At 51.8% G+C, this 18505-nt stretch overlaps 7 protein-coding genes across 7 annotated transcripts; 2 read left to right on the top strand and 5 right to left on the bottom strand.

The window, feature by feature from the left end:
- Positions 1–355: 355 nt before the first annotated feature.
- Positions 356–2056, bottom strand: An02g07670 (uncharacterized protein; the record flags this gene model as incomplete). Its single annotated transcript, XM_001399863.3, has 1 exon — positions 356–2056. The coding sequence occupies one exon, from the start codon at positions 2054–2056 to the stop codon at positions 356–358; it is 1701 nt and encodes a 566-aa protein (XP_001399900.3).
- Positions 2057–4684: 2628 nt separating this feature from the next.
- On the top strand, positions 4685–5406 carry An02g07680 (hypothetical protein; the record flags this gene model as incomplete). Its single annotated transcript, XM_059746419.1, has 4 exons — positions 4685–4713; positions 4847–4971; positions 5040–5139; positions 5229–5406. The coding sequence occupies 4 exons, from the start codon at positions 4685–4687 to the stop codon at positions 5404–5406; spliced, it is 432 nt and encodes a 143-aa protein (XP_059600018.1).
- Positions 5407–6613: 1207 nt separating this feature from the next.
- Positions 6614–7767, bottom strand: An02g07690 (uncharacterized protein; the record flags this gene model as incomplete). The annotated part of the gene is made up of 6 exons (XM_001399865.3): positions 6614–6670; positions 6756–7240; positions 7305–7382; positions 7456–7490; positions 7605–7676; positions 7754–7767. 6 exons carry the CDS (start codon positions 7765–7767, stop codon positions 6614–6616), a joined length of 741 nt encoding a protein of 246 aa, XP_001399902.1.
- Positions 7768–8313: 546 nt separating this feature from the next.
- Positions 8314–10345, bottom strand: An02g07700 (uncharacterized protein; the record flags this gene model as incomplete). The annotated part of the gene is made up of 3 exons (XM_059746420.1): positions 8314–9062; positions 9180–9286; positions 9342–10345. 3 exons carry the CDS (start codon positions 10343–10345, stop codon positions 8314–8316), a joined length of 1860 nt encoding a protein of 619 aa, XP_059600019.1.
- Positions 10346–11956: 1611 nt separating this feature from the next.
- On the bottom strand, positions 11957–13432 carry An02g07710 (uncharacterized protein; the record flags this gene model as incomplete). Its single annotated transcript, XM_059746421.1, has 5 exons — positions 11957–12221; positions 12281–12371; positions 12434–13115; positions 13229–13357; positions 13409–13432. The coding sequence occupies 5 exons, from the start codon at positions 13430–13432 to the stop codon at positions 11957–11959; spliced, it is 1191 nt and encodes a 396-aa protein (XP_059600020.1).
- Positions 13433–14131: 699 nt separating this feature from the next.
- Positions 14132–15097, top strand: An02g07720 (uncharacterized protein; the record flags this gene model as incomplete). The annotated part of the gene is made up of 1 exon (XM_001399868.3): positions 14132–15097. The coding sequence occupies one exon, from the start codon at positions 14132–14134 to the stop codon at positions 15095–15097; it is 966 nt and encodes a 321-aa protein (XP_001399905.3).
- A 1668-nt stretch (positions 15098–16765) lies between these two features.
- On the bottom strand, positions 16766–18505 carry An02g07730 (uncharacterized protein; the record flags this gene model as incomplete). The annotated part of the gene is made up of 3 exons (XM_059746423.1): positions 16766–16906; positions 16955–18140; positions 18171–18505. Coding segments are annotated over 3 exons (1662 nt in total), but the record flags the coding sequence as incomplete, so codon positions are not given.

Below are 18505 nucleotides of genomic sequence, written 5' to 3' on the forward strand. Positions count from 1 at the left end.
AGCCGCATCGCTGGTTGGTTGGTGGCATCTTATGTCATCGGCTGATAACAGCAAGCCTCACATGTAACTATGGGTCAGGACACAGTTGCAATGAAAGGTAGGGTTCTAATTCAGACTGGACAGTAGACATTATTCAATTGTAATTATCAGTAGATGAGCGCAAGTCTCTCACAAACGACACAAACATGCAAAGAAAATGAATTGGGGTATCCATAAGAAACAGGCTAGCAAGTAGTACAGAATCCAGACATGATCACCATCGCCAGTCCGGGAACACCACCCGGAAACCCTATGTATAACTCCTCCACGTATGTACAGAGCACCAGTATATACTTTCACCTCCCTGGGCAACGTTTCATATACTCTCCGTGAACCGACTGCCCCGACTGCCATCGAAGCTCGGATGGCTTCGTCCGAGCGCATCAGGCCGCTTCGGCATTGTCGGAGAGAGCGCCCCGACTTGCGAAACGACCCGCGGCCCGGTTGGCTCATTGGACAGACTGGCATTGGCGGACCCAGTAACTGGTGTGCGGGCTGGCGATGGTCGAAACACCACAACACCTCCTACCTCCGCCGCTTCTCGAGTATAGCTGGTATCCAACGGCATGCCATACGGTGTCGCTACGGGCGGTTGTGTTGGCGGTGACCGGGGCTGAACTGGTGAGCTTGGAGAAAAAAGCGTGCTCGGCTCAGACGCAGTAGGGGATCCCGGTTCATATCCACCGCCGTAGCCGTCTCCTCCTGACTGCAGCACTGAAGGAATCTTCCGGCCGGAGATCTTTTGGAATCCGCGTTCGCTGGGCTCGGAGCTCAGAGTACTGTCGGTGCGTGTCGTCATGTGCGACTGGCGCCATCGCTTCATGAAAGCCGGGGCAAAGTATGACGCAGTAAACAGGGGGTCGTCGCTGGACCGCCGCGATGTCATCTCTGCGGAGCGCGGGAGAGAGCCTTCGGCTGTCCCGGTCGTGTCCGGCTCGGGGAGGGCATCCCCAGATGGCGGCAAGATGTTCTTCTTGCGTCGGCGAAGCAGCCAGACAACAATTACGAACACGAACATAGCAGCAGCCACACCACCAACCACACCACCAGCTATCTTGCCTTTAGTTTGGCTGCTGAGGGAGCCAGAGCCAGAGCCAGAGCCGGAGCCGGAGCCAGAGCCAGAGCTGCCCGAAGAGGATGAAGGCGAGACACCTTGTCCGGTGGCAGTTGCCCCTGATCCTCCACTCCCTCCATTAGAGGCCGTACCCCAGGCTCCGTAGAGCGAAGTGGTGGAAGTAGAGTCCGATGAGAAGGTGGATGTCGTCGCGGAGCTCGTCTGGGTCACGGAGGATGTCGTCGTGGACTGTGAACCGGAGCCGAATGCCCAAGCAGAGCCGGAGGCGGTCACTTGGCTACCGCTTTGTGTCCCAGTTGGACTAGAGCTGGACAATGCGCTGGATGGTTGGGGGTGAGCCGAAGAGGGAATAGCGGTAGCAGTAGAGCCAAACAGCGGAGTGGATGTCTTCGAAGTAGCGGGCGCAGATGATGGTGGGGTGGATGAGGACGGTTCAGGCGTACTCGTTACTGCCGGGGTGTCTGCGGTTGGAGAAGAATACGCAGGCGAAGCAGTCAGAGGTAGATCAATCGAGACGGTAGCAGAAAGCGACAAGAGAAATGAGTCTGTATCTGTTGACGAGATCGACGTCGCGGGCACGGTCGACTCTTCAGATATCGTTGTCGGTGCAGTTGCCGAAGTGCCGGTGCTAGTCTGCGAATTGTTGTCGACCACGTTGACGATAGTCGCAGACACCGTAGCCTGATCCCCCGTGGCTGTGTTTGATTGCTGGCGCTTTTCGAGGGACAGTCCCTGACTGTCATGCACATCCTGCGCCTGCATGACTGGGTCTAGGGTTAGTTCACCTTCCAGCCCATTTGCGACCGTATTCTGCGGTATGATTGTCGGAGTCGCATGGTTCCCCGGGCTCTTCCCAGTCTCGCTAAAGTATGCTGAATCCAATTGATATTTCTTGCGCATCACTCTGTTGAAGCGAGCATGTCCTGTGCCATGATGGGCCATCCTGATAACATCCACGTCGGGCCGAAATTTACTGAGTATGTGCTGAAGTGCGGCGATTGCTGACCGCAGCTTCGCAATATCGAAAGAATGATATGAGAGAAGTTATCTCGAAATGAAAGCGAATGAATGTGAAGTGAAGGGAAGGTGTCTGCCTGCACGACACAAATTCTGACGGCAAAGGAGCGCGGTGATTAGGTCGATCGAATGCGACTGTAGTGAAAGCGAACTCAAGGAGCGTAAAGAAAGAGACGACGGTCAACTTTTGAGTGACGGTAAAAGAAAGGCGGCAAAGGCGAATAAGTAAATCAATTGTCGAAAGAGCGACTGCGGTGAAGTTGAGCGGATGAGAGCTTCCACGTCTATTAGAAGCCTCGGAATTGTAGCGAATACCAATGAGCGGACGTCAGCTGGGATATACAGCCGACAAATATCGAATAATTAGAAGAGTGAGAAAGACCGAAAGGCATCAACAGAGATCTGTTCGCCAGGGCAAAGCACCCGTTAGTATCGGAGCAACATCATTCTACTATCCAGCATTCAAACCCGCAGGATCGCAAGTGAAATTACATACCTGCAAAAAGAAAGGACAGGAAAGGAAGAAAACAAAGCGACTATTTTTCTTTTCTTTTCTTTTAACCGAACTATCCGAATCCGAGCTTCGCAGGTGGTTATATCTCAAGCGCTCCACGATTCCTAATCCATAATTGCCGCACAAGCAAGCGTACTGAGTGAAACGTGCACGTCGGTCGAAGAAATTAATATCACCACCCTTTCCCTTTCCCTCAGGGCCCGTCAGGTACGAGGTGGTGATTACTGGAAGGATGTGTATGCCGTTTCCACAATTGACCCTCCAACCGGGAGAAGGATCCACGTCTAGACCAAGGTTCCGGCCTCGGGATTGCTACCGCTCTTGCCTCGTCTTCTTGGTTCACCCAAGAAATGTTGGCGTGGTTCGATTGGGTCCTTTACGGCATCAATTCTCTCCGAACGGGATTTACCGCCTGCTCACAAGTTGGCGGGTGCTGAGATGAGTGAAGTGCGTCGGCGGGCGATTTCCCGTCGATGAGATCCCGTCTGCTGCCTGCTTGCTACCTCCGGGGGGACTTTGGGGAGAACAGAAAAGGGGAGGAGGGGAAAAGAAGGTGGGAAGAAGGCAAAGAGGGGAGGAGGAGGGATGAGAGGGGGAAAAGGTGAAAGGTTAGGGTAAAGAAGACGGTGATCGAAAGCGATGAGAAGAGGAGGAGGAGGGGGGGGGAGAGAGTAGCAAAGTCAAGGGAAGAGAAAGACAGAATGGAAAGGGAAGGGAAGCGAGCGAAAGAGCGACGGGGTCGAGACAAGCTAGACTAGTTAGTCGTTAGGCAGTCCGTCAGTCCGTCAGTCAGGACTAGTAGTAAATGACCCGCGAGGGAAAGCATCGATCAGGCCAGGCCTAAGAATAACAACCGTCTGGTCTTAGACCTGCAGCGTCACTAAGGCACGGTGGGTGCGGTTACCGACCCATCCCGGTTATGGGCTCAGTACCACTCCAATACGGCCGAGGACACCAGAACGCGCGCTCTCTAGCCAGATATGTTTTTTCTCACTCAATTTGGTATCACGTAAGTAAGAAGAGACAATATCAATAGTGAGATCATTCCTTCTGCTGGCGGCAAAACGGGAATTATACCCGACCGCAAAAATGTCATGATTTGGCTTGCCGAGCTGCAGCTCCCATGTACCCCATCCGGAGAGAGTGGGCAGCAGCAGCAGCGCTCATCCTTGTCGTTGGTACGTGATAGTCCATCCCTACCTACATATACATATGTCTGGGAGTCCGTGGAATGGAACAATTGCTTTTTCACTGGTTTGCGCAGCCAGCTCGCTTGGGGATCCGTCGATACACACGAAATCTCGTACGGCAGATACAGTACGATAGACTCGACCCGATTTGGGGAAATCATCGATTGCTCTTCGTCATTGGTCCGGGGCGCTGTCCGAAAGGGGGGAAGCCAAGCCTGAGTTTAATAAAACGCCGGGCGCTAAGTTTCATTAGATGTTTGTTTACGCCGGACACACAATCTAACTAGACCACGCCTGTTAATTAGAGACCCGGCTGCAATATCATCCAGGTGCCTATCATATCGCATCATCCACGGTTCTGTCCCGTGTCAAGTGCCGTCTGACCAGGACCATCTTCAGCAGGTAGACTACCCAACTTGGTGGTCTAGTTTTTCAAACCGAGCAGTCCTGCGTCCAAGTTTGGCCTCGCAGACAGACAGGGGGCCAACAACCAAATCTATCGTTAGTCCACATAGCAATCCTGTCCGTTGCTGATGCTGCATGCGCTAGCAGGGAGCAAACAAGACATCACCAATACCACTTCACAGACCAGGGACATACAGACAGCAGGTAGATAAGGCAGGATTTCGACCCCATGAAGCCACCACAACAACAAGACAATATCCACACATACACACGGGATCCATCATCTAATCGAGGATACGACTCATTTATCCACTTCACAAAAGAAAAAGTCCATCAAGAGTCTAGACACGGACACCCACAACGTCCCGAAGTTCTTCCTAGGTCCCACGCAATGATGCAAGGGACTCACCTCCCTAACGACTCTCTAAGGCATTAGCCGCTGCGATGTCACCACTCACCACTCACTCTGCAAGGTACGCCCCATCTGAATCACCCTCATCCACAACCGACAATGGATCGTCGCTATCGAGATGAACAGGAACTAGTCGAGTCATGCAAGAGGATGCACTCCATAAGCTCACTCAGTTAGCTAGTATCAGATCCCAGACGTAGATACCTGAGTCAGCTTATGATCTCTCCCCAAGACCAAAGAAGCAAACAAAAAGGAAAAAGGAGAATATTGGTAACTAGGCAGACAAACAGATTTGGTTGCGGTTTCGATACACGTATACGTACGTATGTCTCTTTTCCGTGTCTCAGAGGCCCACCCCACTCTTAGAACCCGCTATTTATATCGTAGCCCGGCCGGCTCCTGTCATGTCCATCTCCCGTCCGGCCATCGAGAACAATCGTGGAAACTTCGAGGAATGTTCATCATTGCCACTGGAAGATCTCGGGGAGTAAGTGCTTTCGAAAATTATCAGGTGACATGTAGGGTATGATTTGCATTCCTTACTACTATATGCAAACTCATTATTTTTTAGTATAGTAGCAAAGTGATCGACATTCTAGTCATGCAAGATCCTAGCATATATCTACATCAAAACACATCAATTAGAGACAATATGACCCTGAATACATTCCTCAAACATCCACAGTCACCGACAAATATCATGTTTAAAAACTCCGAATGGTCACCGATTGCTCTCCCTAAGAGCCATTCCTAAGCATTACCCCACTATATACCATCATAATTGATGTTATCGTCACGTCGTTGTAGCTGAAACAATAAACATTAACATGCACAAGCCTCTACCGACATCTAAAATGAGTAGCAAGAGAGCCCCTCACTAAGCTCACATACTTCCACATGACTCAGGCAGAGTAAGTTGCTACTCATTCAGCCACTTACCATCCCTCTCAACTCAGATTCCCTTGTCTCCAGTTCCCCGTAAGATCATTAAACATCTAACATACTCATCTATCACCTGGCAGATAGCGTAGATGACAAGTGTGGTAAGAAGAATAACTATAAATTTGCATTGGGCAGTACTCAGCCCCCAACTTCAGTTTCTCTCTCTAAATCCAACACCCCACAAACACACACATACATACGATGACAAACTTATAATTCTAATGCTAGCAGATCATGCTGTATCATATTGAAACACTGTGGGCGTGTCTCACTAATAGTACTTACTATCATGCCGTGTCGGGCCCTCATGTATATTAAACAGTGAATATCAACAAGACCCAGGCCAATTCAAATGAACGGCTGCCATATTAGTAGTCGTGCGAGATCATCTTGCTATTGATTCTGATTCACTCGTGTGAAGATATTGAAAGTTGGATGGCAGTAGCCAGAATCGTGTGATGAAAGCTGTTGTTGGTAGATTAATTCGTGATGAGACCAGTGTAGGATCGTTTGGACCTATGTTAGACCGACAAAGAGCAATGACACACATATTCCACCATACAAGAGCGGCTTATCGAGTAGTATGCTCCGAATCAAGAAACCATTTATTGATTGCCCATTTACTGCGCAAGGATTAGTTTGCCGATGGGGACGGCGCATGGCAAATGTCGACGCACTTAATTCCTTCCACCTTTTGAAATGCCTTTCTATCAGTACCAATGCAGGCTAAAGAAGAGAGAGGAAGAAAGAACATGGGAATGGAACATGCTTCCAACTACCTGTCGAGACAGAGAGGAAAGAAAAAGACTGTCACAACTATACAAAGGGTCTGCATCTCGCCAGCCACTCTCCTTGCTATTTTCACTCCTCAACCCCTCACCCTACTCGCATGTCTGACCAACGGTCTAAACGGAAGGAAAACTAGTTAAAGACATAGAGACGCCGTAAGACGACTGACGAACGCTTGTGCTACACATGAAGGGGTATTAATAATGGGACGAACATTATTAGGTATGAACTTAGAAGGTCTCAAGTTCATCCGCCCCAGCCTCCGCTTCGGGAATCTCGAATCCCTCCTGCAACACATGTTAACCACGGATTCGGGAATGAGAAGCCTCCTTGACATGCAACAAAAGAGGTCCGGCTAGTGTGGAATCATACCTCCGTCGAGTACAGAATGCCCTGGATGTGCTTCACCAGCGAGTCGTCATCCTTCTCAAGCTCCGGATCGGCCTCGATGGCGCTCTGCAAAAGCAATTCGATGTCACGCAGCTTGGCAAAGTAGAAGTCCCTCTCCTTCTCCAAGCCAGCAATAGCCTCCTTTTGCGTAGCAATCTCCTGCTGCAGCGCAGATACGTTGGCAGCGCTTGCGGCACCAGCGACACGGGGGCGGGCGGCGCCAATAGTAGGCGTAGTACCACGGCGCGCCGCACCGGCGGAGCTTGCACCTGCGCGAGAGCCACCCGCAGCGGCCGGGGGGCCACCAGAGGCCTTGCGACGAGCGACCGCATCGTAGTCACCACCCGGGTAGTGTTGGTCCCAGTACTTCTTCGTCCACTGAAGGAACTCAAGGTTGTCCTGCATACGGCATTTCGTGAGAGATTCGACCGGAATCGGCTTGTCCACCTGGTGTTTGGCAAAGACGTCTAAACAGTCCTGTGTTAACGGAAACAGCGTTCCCAAACCACAGTTCGTTCGGAAGAGGCGTACTCTGAAGAACCTTGAAGTTCTGAAGGTAGGCGTATTCGGTGTTGACGTTGAACTTGACGCGAGACATCGGGACATCCACTAGAAGGCAACTAGTAAGCCACATGTCCAGGCGGGGGTGGAAAAAAGGGGTGAGCTCATCACGCCAACTCACTGAATATCGAATCGAAGATCTGGCACAGAGCGGCACTGTACAATCACTCCGTCAGCCTATGGGCCTAAGACATGCCTAATTGTTTGTTGAAAGCGCTACTAAGGCGTCTGTTGCAAGCGACTTTCCACGTCGGTCAGGGAGGTTCCTACCCAGTTCCGCACTGCTCAACCTTGGTCATGTTCAACTGCAGCAGGTTGTTGATCCATGCCAACAACTCTTGTCTGTTATCCTGGATTGTTAGCCATGGGTGCAAAGGAATAACAAGCCGTCCCAGAACAGAGGCAGATGCCCGACGAACCTGGATTCCGACATAGTGGGGTAAGTAGTTGTAAGGGAAGGCTGAATGCCGGGCTAGAAGGAATGCAGGGTTTGGCAGGGGGTTGCAAATATTGGAGGGGAGTTGAAATAAGAATTAGTAACAAAGGGAAACACCCTGTAGCGCTGGATCTCTCTTGTTAATATCGAAGAAAAACAAAGGCCAAGTTGAGCAGATGGGGATGTTTTGTTGCTGTCGACAAAACCCACGGGACTGCACACGCTAATCCGCTTTTGGAAAATCACAAACGGTAGGTACCTAGCCTCCCCGATCTACGGATGCCTCAGGCTAGAATTCGGAACCATTGCACCAGACGGAAGTCGAACTCTTACAGGCAAAATCAGCCTATTTTGTGCTACTCCTAGACTAGATAGGAAATTCCGAGCAAATAAATTAATTGAGCAAATGTATAAGCATCTATCGCTAGCCAATGTATGTCCCTGCTAATAAACCCAAGAAGCGAACCCGAATATCCCAGAAAACTCCAAAACCGAGACTTTTTCCCAGCAAATAAGCGAAACGCAAATGTCTAGCCAGATATATTACTCTTTCAGCAAGTCTATGCCATCTAGTCCGTATCCAAAATCCATTATGACAGCGCGAGAGTCTTGGCTGGTAGCCACAATGCGCCGATAATCGGACTTGACGCTGAGCATCCAGCTCGTTGTCCAGCCCGGAAGGTCAATGGATAGCTCGCCACTTTGAGCATCGAATACTTTGACACTCATGTCATAACTACCACTGACGATTCTTTGATTCATACTGTCGAGGTGCAAGGAGCGAACCAAGCCCGCGTGGCCCTTGAGCTCATTGACCATGTCGCCAGTATTGGCGTCAAACTGATAGATCACTTGATCGTTGCCGCCAGTGAGAATGGTTCGAGCATCATCGCTGAATTCGACACATGCCAGCCCACGGTCCTTGCTGGGAAACTCCTTCACACAAAGGCCAGAAGTGATGTTCCAGAGCTTGGCGACACCGTCCCCGCTTGCAGAAACGACAAGATCTCCCCGCAGCTGAACAGCGTTCACTGGACCTCTGTGGCCAAGGAGTTTCTTCACCAAGGCCCCTGTGTGCCGATCCCACACACAGATTGTAGTGTCTTTGGAGCAGGACACAATGTAACGGTCATCAAAGCAGACATCCAGCACTCCTGCCTGATGGCCCACAAGGCGACGAATCGGCTTGTAGTCGTTCTTGATATCCCACACAATGCAGGTAAAATCAGACGAACCGGTGACCATGATTTCTTCGTCAAACTGGAGGCAGAGAATGGAAGCACTGTGATAGTCTGCGCTGTGCTCAATGGGAGCCATGATCCCCGCAGAGCGCGTCGGCGGGGGGCAGATGGTCAAGAAGGGCGGCTTTCCGGCTGATTGTTGCGCCGGGTTATTGACCGGACCAATACCGGATACATCGCCCGGGGGAGGGCCAATGATCTTTCGGCATGGCCAAGGGTAATGAGCGTCCCATACACGAATGGTTCGATCGCGAGAGCCAGTGATGATTTTGTCCCTGGGGAATGATTAGAAAAAGCTTATATGCATATGTTTACCAACGAGTAACTTACTCATCAAATTGCGCACAGTAGACACTGTCCTTGTGGCCATGAAGGTAGATAGCAGCAGCCTTTCCTTCCTTCCACCGATGTTCCAAAGCACGGCGAACCAGGAACATCCGCTTCCAATCCTGCTTGGGATGAGTCTTACCCAAACCAGCAGATTGTCTCTTCTTGAAAGGGAGCCCGCTAGGGTGTTGTCCGTAAGTATGGCGGAACACGTGCCGCCAGATGTGCCGGGAGGATGCCTGCTCACTCCAAGCACGAGAAACCAGCTCAGACTGCATAAGGGACTCGGGATCGAGGTAGGAGAACACTTGTGACATGACCTCAGGAGGAAGGCAGCCAACAGGATCAATCCGTACTATAGCCAGGGCTGGGTCAGATAGCTCTGAGCGATCGCGTAGATCGATTCCAATGCCACTTTCCGAGTCTTGAGTCAATCTCGCATCCGAGAGCTTGATACTGTCCCGCAGAGCTCTTGCCAGCTCATTCTGAGCTGCAGCTGCAGCGCGAGCTGCCGCTCCCGCATAAATGTCATTCGAGAAAACAGGTGGCTCCAGGCCATTTCCAGGAACAGGGGCGCCAGCATGGGCGTAGAAACCGTGCAGCGCGGAGATGCTTTCCAGGGATGGTCGACGATTAATGCTAGTTTCATTGCACCAGGAATTTCTCATGGTTTCTGGTTGAGGATGAACAGAATGCCTGGACGACTTGTTGCGGAGCGTCACCGAGAGGCGACGACCCAGAGCTCGCAGACCGTCCACGGGATGGCGTAAGCTAGAGAAGCTCTTGGCTTCACGGCACCTAGGGACAGGCTCTGGAAAATGGTTCATATCCTCCACGACCTGGCCGTCATCATCATCTCCCGAATCCACCACAGACAGCCCGTGCCACACGTCATGTTCCAATCCGGTTGTATGAGCGGTTGAGGTCGTAGCAGTTCGAGGCCGAGTGCGGAGGGAGAAAGAGGGGCGTCGACGGGACGTAATAGTGCTAGAATCTCGTGGAGCCATGACGGCGATCGATGTCACAGTGACAATCTCAATTAAGGCCAGCCACGCGGGGGACACTTAGGACAGAGCGTTCTCGGTAGATTGTTATAGTATAGGAATCGAGTTAATTCCCTTAGCGCGGCTGAGACACACCCTCAGGGGTCAGACGCAAGGGTAACGCTGCTGGTCAAGGAAGAAATATGTGATGCGTCAATAGGGGATATAAGGCGGTATCGAGAGGCTGAATGGCGTAGGTAAGGGGAAAAATCGACAGGCTAGCAGCTCGAGTGACCAAGGAAAAGACCGATGTGATCAACAAGAACTCCTGATAACGAACACCAACCGCCCGGGCGAGTCTGATAGATAAATCGAGAATAGTTAACCAAAAAACAAAAGAGTGCAAGAGGGGTGCGAGAGAAGGATGGGTGCGAGCAACGAAAAGAGAGAAGAGTAGAAAGGAAAGAAAGTGTCAGAGAATCGAGTGTAGAAGAAACAACCCAGAAGAATTAAACCCCAAGACCTAGCGACTGCATGAAAAAGAAAAAACAACACTACTGCCAACAAATCTTAATTAAAAGCTGGAGGCATGGGATCGGGCGAGAGAAAAGGGAGGCCCGCCGCCCGGGCGGTGAGCCTCTTTTGCCCCCCAGCCCGATCAGCCCCGACCCAGTCCAGACCCTTGATTGGCTCTCCCAGGCTGACTGGTGGCGGGCTTCAATTTCTGCTAAGTTTTAAACCATTAAAAGAAGTGTGCCGCGGATATTTTTCCTTTGTGATGGCCATTGTTCGCCCCTGTCAATTAGGGCATCCGTAAGGCTCACATGGCTCGGATGGCAGAATAGGATTGGACTTGATTTTAGGGGGTCTGGCATTCAGGTGGATGCCTGATGAAAAGATGTTTGGTCTCCTACATACCATACACGTCTCAGCGAAGAAGTTCTGTTCAGGCATTAACAGGTATCTTCTCTGTAGCGGATGGGGAGGAGTCACTCCTACATCAGGGTATCAATGCTTGTAGGAGATGTCCAAGGTCTAATTCTATATTTACCCATTCTCCGTCTGTGCATGCCGAGAACCAAGACGAACCCCTTTGTCTTGTTGTCTCGGCTCAGGGATCGACTCCATCCCATCTCCATCTCCTTCCCGCCCCCGTGGGGTTGCCAATCCTTCACGGTCTGGCCCACTTTGTCAGTGCCAGTTGGCCAGGCAGGAATCCGCTGTCAACCACAATGCAATTATGCCTTGTGTGATCGGCCGTTGCGGAGTAGGCACATTGGAAGTTCTAATACTCTGTTGTGATTGAAACTTGTCTGAGTGATGCACTCACTGAGTTAGTGCTTAGTCGTAGCGTATGTCTGTGCGACTTTCCGGGCCACAGCCTCAATCACTGCCGCCTGAACAAAGAGAATCTTATAACCGGGGATAATGAACCCCTTCGAACAGGGCTATTCGACCATGTTCAAAGCCCCTTTGTCAATACTCAAGGCCAAGGGGTCAGCACAGCTGCAGCATTAAGCTTTGAGGAACAGTTGTCGCAAACCTGCATGTTCACCGCAACAGATGGACCAGAATCATAAACGGTCATACAGCCATACATAACAAAGTAATTACATACAAGCTTCTCTAAGGTATCTACTTCAGCTCCCACTTTCCATCCTCGGTCACGATCTCCACCGACCGCTTCTCATCCAAGGAAATGCGTCCTGCATGCAGGATTGCCGTCGTGGCAATAGTGTTCTTCAGCGTCGGGATCGGCCTGGCATCCAGCTGATCGAGCGTCAACCGCCCCTCATTAACAGCCGTAACGGCATCAATGAACTTCTCGAAACTGATGTATCCGTAGCCCGTCTGACCACCGAAGTTACCCTCCTCGTCTGGTGCGTACTTCATATAGAACCTGCGCAACTATTAGTAAGCGTGAAATCCAAGCCAACGCCGAGGGAATTAGAAACGTACGGGTTAATCCAAGACAATCCAGCCTCATCCTCGGCAACATCATAGCCACGCTTCGCCTGATTGACACGGATTTCACCCTTCGAGCCCATATCTGCACTTGTTAGCATCATTCACTCTATGAGCCAACAACATCGACCCCGAGAAGCGACCTACAATGGAAGTACTGGTTAGAGTGTACACCGGCCCTCTGTGGTGCGGTCCAACTAGATGTGTAAACACCCGTAGCCATTCTTGATCCATCCTTCTTCTTCCATTCCACAAGTAGAGTAATCGTGTCCTCCGTCTCATGGGCACAGCCCAGCTCGACAGCAGTTCCCGTCGCTGCACTAGCCGTCACCTTCACGGGGACATAGTCCGGCACCATGCTCTCATTAACATCCACGTGGTGGCTGTTCAAATAATAAGAGATATCCGAGTCCTTACCAGCCCAGGCCTTGAACGTCTCCAGCTGGCTCTTGGGCTGACTCATGTAGCTGTAAAAGTAGTTGAAGTCACCAAGCTTGGCAGCCTTAGCGCGGGCGTCACTGTAGGCCGGGTCGAAGCGCTTGTGGTGTTCAATGTACACAACTACATTGTGCTTGCGAGACTCAGCGAGCAAATCGAGGTGGTCAGAGAGGAGCTTGGTCGCGGGCTTAGTGATGAGAACGTGGATCTTGCGCTGAATGGCGTACAGAGCGATAGGGTAATGGGTGGGGTCGGGTGTGAAAATGGTGATTGCAGAGCCGGCGGGAAGGGCGTCAATGGCAGCTTTGTAGGCTTCTGGGTCGGAGGTGTTGTCGGCGGGAAAGGAGGTGAAGGAGACATCAAGGCCGTTGTAGACTTCGGAGATATTCTTCTGCAAGTGTGCGCCTTGGTTTCTCTCGGTCAGTTTTGGCGAATTGCTGAGTACGAAGGGAAACGAGGGTGTGGCTTACGGATTCCAGGGAATTTGGATCCAGATACGCCCACCATGCTCAAATCGCCAACTTTGCCGCGACGACGCAAGTCGAAGAGCGTTAGGCCCACGACACCCACTTTCTTGTCGGAGGTCGAGGCTGTACCACCGACGTAGCCGGTCGTGTACTCGCCTGTTCCTACCTGGTTTGCTGGTTAGTGGGGAATATGCGATGAACGGAAGGGAGGACGTACCATCAACACAGCTGGGGGAGCCATTGTGATTGCTGTGGTGTAAATTTAACTAAGAAAAGATATTAAGAGGGGAAGAATATGACAAGAAAGAAGGAAATAATCTGGTCGCTCAGTGGGTTGGCGGTCATATAAGAAATCCTGCTGGACCGGGTTTTGCGGGGTCATTAGCCGATGGCTGGTTGAGCTATAAAATGGTATGGGATTGCATCAATGGTGGAAGATATACAGGGCGCGATACAGTCCATTCGATGTCCATTGTGTCTAACAGTAACTTACAAGTTGCTTTGAATTGGTGCTACTATAATGCCCCTCAAAATTCGCTCTTCACATAGTTCACATGCAGCCCTGTTAGTACTTTTCTTACTGTATGACAGCTGCTGTCGGCGTTTGATACGGACAAAAGTGGCAAGTTTGCTGCAAGCTCATTCTGATTGGTGGATAAATTTGTCCGAAACGGTGGAGACGTGGGATGGTACCGAAACGGTACGGCAGGGCACGCGGGGTAAACATGAGGGGTGGTCTACTATATAAGTCCATCGAGTGATGCACAACGCCAACTACAGCTTCGCAACACACATATCCCATTAATTGAAAGTTATAGACACATATACTCTACAGATCAGTCAAGTACATCTACCACACCCCCTGAACCCAAGCCCAAAACTAACAGCAGATCAAAGAATGCCTTTTACCCCGCTCCGCCCCGGAGTCTACGCTCCAACCATGACTTTCTTCGACCCTTCGACCGAAGACCTTGACGTCCCTACCATTCGCAAGCACGCCGTTCGCCTCGCAAAAGCCGGTCTCGTCGGTCTCGTCTGCATGGGCTCCAACGGCGAAGCCGTACACCTCACCCGGGCAGAGCGCAAGACCGTGATCAACGAGACCCGCTCCGCACTCGTTGAAGCCGGCTTCTCCAACGTCCCCGTCATCGCAGGAGCCAGCGAACAATCCATTCGCGGCACCATCGAGCTCTGCAAGGAATCCTACGAAGCCGGAGCTGAATATGCCCTGATCGTTCCCCCCAGCTACTACCGCTACGCCACCGGCAACGACCAAACCCTCTATGAATTCTTCACCAGCGTCGCCGATGGTTCCCCCATCCCTCTCATCCTCTACAACTACCCCGGTGCCGTGGCAGGAATTGACATGGACTCCGACCTCATCATCCGCATCTCTCAGCACCCCAACATCGTAGGCACGAAGTTCACTTGCGCCAACACCGGCAAGTTGACCCGTGTTGCTTCCGCCCTGCACGCCATTACCCCTCCTTCGCCATTGGCTCCGGCGCAGCGCAAGTTCCCCAGCACAAAGACGGAGGCAAACCACCCATACGTTGCGTTCGGAGGTATTGCAGATTTCTCCCTGCAGACGCTGGCGTCCGGAGGTTCCGCGATCCTGGCGGGTGGCGCGAATGTCATCCCCAAGCTGTGTGTGCAGATCTTCAACCTCTGGAGCGCGGGTCGCTTCACGGAGGCTATGGAGGCTCAGGAGTTGTTGAGTAGGGCTGACTGGGTCCTCACTAAGGCGGCTATCCCCGGTACGAAGAGTGCAATTCAGAGCTACTATGGATATGGTGGATTCCCGCGTCGCCCGTTGGCTCGCTTGAGTGCCGAGCAGGCGGAGGCGGTGGCTGAGAAGATCAAGGATGCCATGGAGGTTGAGAAGTCGTTGCCGGATATTGCTTAGTCCATTGTATCATATAGATTATGACTTGTGAATAGAAGGGTTTCCGAGGCGTGTGTGTATCTGCAGTAGAACTGAAATCAGTGGGGTCGGCGTTCGGAGCGAAGTCCGACTTGGGCGGGTTGTTGATAGACCGAAGTATGGTAACCCCCACGCTACATTCCGGATAAAGACATGCTGGTTGGTGGACAAACCGCACCGATTCGAGCACGGATATTGGTTCTGAGAGCCCGGAGCACATCGGCGTGGATAAATCCTACGATTACTGCAACAATAGGACTGTAGAGCTCGCTTCGGCACGACACTACAGCCGCCCATCATCCTTGATTTTGGAAGAAGTCCAAAACATATTTCAATACATATTATCATTTACTGATCTTCGTAGATTGAGCAGCTACTTTAGAAACTGCACCTACACAATGCAAACAGAAGAAGCAGAACCCCCTATCTCGTAACATGAAGAACAGATCGGAATTCCAATCCCCCATTACACACCCTCTCTCCAACACCTACAGTAATTACTACTACACACCAGCCCACTCAACCCCAGATCTCTCCCTCACCTCCGCCGCCGACCTCCCCACCAACCCTTCCCAGAAATGGCACGTCCCAGCCGGCACCACCTCCTCCACTTCCAACGACAACAACGTATCAAACACCCAATCCTGACATCTCTTCCTCCCATCCCTCGGCGTAGGCGAAGCCGTGATAAACTCGATAGCCTGTTGCCGCTGCTGCTCACTGCCAAGAGTCGCAAGCTTGACTTTCCCGACCGCCTGCATCATGGTCTCCATGGTGCGCAACGGGGTGTTTATCCTCGCTTCAAACTGGTACCAGAGTTTGTCAAGGTCGATGACTTGGACGTGGAGAAGGTCGCCGGTTGGTGATGAGGGCCTAGCTATCAAAAAGCCCCAATGAGATCGGTGGTGAGGGTCTTCGCCTGGGCCGAAGATTTGGATGGATAGGTCGTAGGATGGTGGCGGTGATGACATGGTACTGCGGTGGGAGGGGAGGTAAGTATGAGGATGAAGGTTGGAAGACTACTCTCACTTGTTATTCGTAGAGGCTCAATGAGACGGGCTTTCCGTAACTTTTCTTCTTCTTTTTTTTTTTGTCTTGCTGCGCAAGTGATGATCTGTTTGTATGGCACTCCTTGCATGAACGAATATTCATACGTCTGACTTTTTCCTTTCACGTACAAGTCAGGGATATTGGAATGGCTGAACGCAAATACTAACGCTCTTCCAGTGCAAGTTGCCACTGGTCTTCCATAGAATCCTAACTAAACCTATTGTTGGAAATACCATGTCCCACTTGGTATACTGGTTCTACATGAGCTCAATAAACACCAGCCAGCTGACCAGATAGGTATTGGACGATAAGCATGCACCGTGAATTCCATCATCCACGTACGAGTGTGACAAATAGTTATTAAATGCGTTATACTCTCAGTGTAGCGCCATCACCCGAATTAGCTCTTATGATGAATGAAATTAGCCAACAAAGGGTGTTTTACTCCATGAAATCTTCGCCACGCTGCAATCAATAGAACGAATCAGAGATCAAAATCAAGCCCTATGCAACAATTTGCCCAAGCGCCTAATCGTGGTCTCATGAATATTCACCACCCACTCAGAATCAGAAAATTTGTGCAGTCAGTATGGTATAGCTTTATCTCCGCGGATTGTTCTTGACAATTCCGTCTGCACCCTTGTTAAACTTAACCCGACAATCCGGACAGTACCACTTCGCCGTGCGACTTGGTACCTCAGACAGCCCGACACAGTCAAGATGAAACCATTCTCGGTCGCACTACTCATGTTAGAGGCGCCATACAACGCAGAAATATAGAACACATACCTCTTGATTTTCACAGCAGATCATCGTCCCGAAACTCACGTCTCCACATAGACAATACCGTGGTTCGTTCGGGTCGATCTCTTCCAGTACTCCATCCTCGTCGATTCGAATGTCCTCACGTGCCAGGGTTCCATCTTTCAGGCCAACCTCACGCGTCCCAATCCGCTTCTTCCCGGGCTTCGCTTTGCGGCGACCGTAGCTTACCGCTGCACCACCGTCTTGGCCTGAAGATACAGGACCTGGAGCGGGGCGTTTACGCCTGCGGTTGGGAGCACTCACACTGGCAGCTCGAGCGGTTTCTGGCACAGGAGTCTTCCGAGCAGGTGTGGCGCTTTTCTGACGGAGCTCGCGTTTAGTAGAAGGTGCAACGACGCTGGCATTGGTGGTTGGCTCTAATGATAGAGCAGCCGAGCGGCGAGAGGGGGGGCGGGTAACCGGGGGGGTTGGCGTCGCCGCTTTTACGGCTGAGATCGTAGGTTGTGCGATAGCGCGCTTGGATCCAGTTGGAGACGACGGTAAGGAAGGCTTCTGCGACTCGGAGGTTTCTACAGCTGTAGGAGCTGGTGCTGCTTTTGTAGATAATTCAGGATTGGCGATGTTTGGATCAACGGGTGTGGGGGATCCTTTGCTAGTTCGGCGGCGTTTAGTCGCGCTTCGCAGCGAAGGACGGGTTTCAATTTCCACAGGCGCGGTAGGAGCAGCGGAGACAGCGGGGGCAGTAGGAACAGGGGAAGCAGCGGAGGTGGCAGTAGTAGGAACAGAGGGTGCAGAAGGAGAGGGACCGTCGGGTGCAGAGGGCTCAACAGTGGGGGGACCATCAGACGTAGAGGGGGCAGCGGAAGCAGAGGGGGCAGAAGATGTGGAGGGGACGGGAGCTGAAGGAATGGGGGGAACCTCTGGGGGTGTCACCTCTTCGAGTTTCCTCTTTTTCCCTGCACGAGTGGGCTTGCTCACAGCTGAAACTTCTGGGACACTAGCTGTGGGTACATCAGTGGGAGCCACTCCTGGCTGGACTCCATCTTTGGCTGTTTGTTCTTGTGCTGCTGCGGCGGCGGCGGCTGCGGCTGCAGCTGCCGCCTGCTCTCGGGCCTGGTTCTCCCGTTTAAGCTTCTTGGCCTCATTCAGCTTCATGCCACGGTTGCTAAGCTTAGTCTCGAATGTGCCCTCAGTGTCGCCGGTGGCTTCGCTGCGTTTGGTCAGCTTGCCCGGAACGTACGTGTTCATGATGTCGTCACAGTCCAAGAATTCAGCACCAGTGGCCTCAGCCTGAGCTTTCGCCGCTCGGTAAGCCTCCCAGCCGCGGCCGCGCAAGGCCAGCTCGCGATGAATCATGACCTCGCTGGGTTGCCAAACGGCATTCTTCTTCATCTTCTTCCGCAGTTTCGTCATTTCCCACTCAGTCAGACGCAACCATGGCATATCCTCGCTTCCAGGTTTGGCATCGTCAGGAGGTGGCTTGAGCATCGCTAACGCATTGCTGGTCGATATGGCTGGAGCAGAAGGGCCTTGAGCACCGGTCGAAACCAAGCCAGAAGTCCGCGATCGCCGACG

This window comes from Aspergillus niger, assembly GCF_000002855.4.
Source record: "Aspergillus niger supercontig An02".
Lineage (NCBI taxonomy): Eukaryota > Fungi > Ascomycota > Eurotiomycetes > Eurotiales > Aspergillaceae > Aspergillus > Aspergillus niger.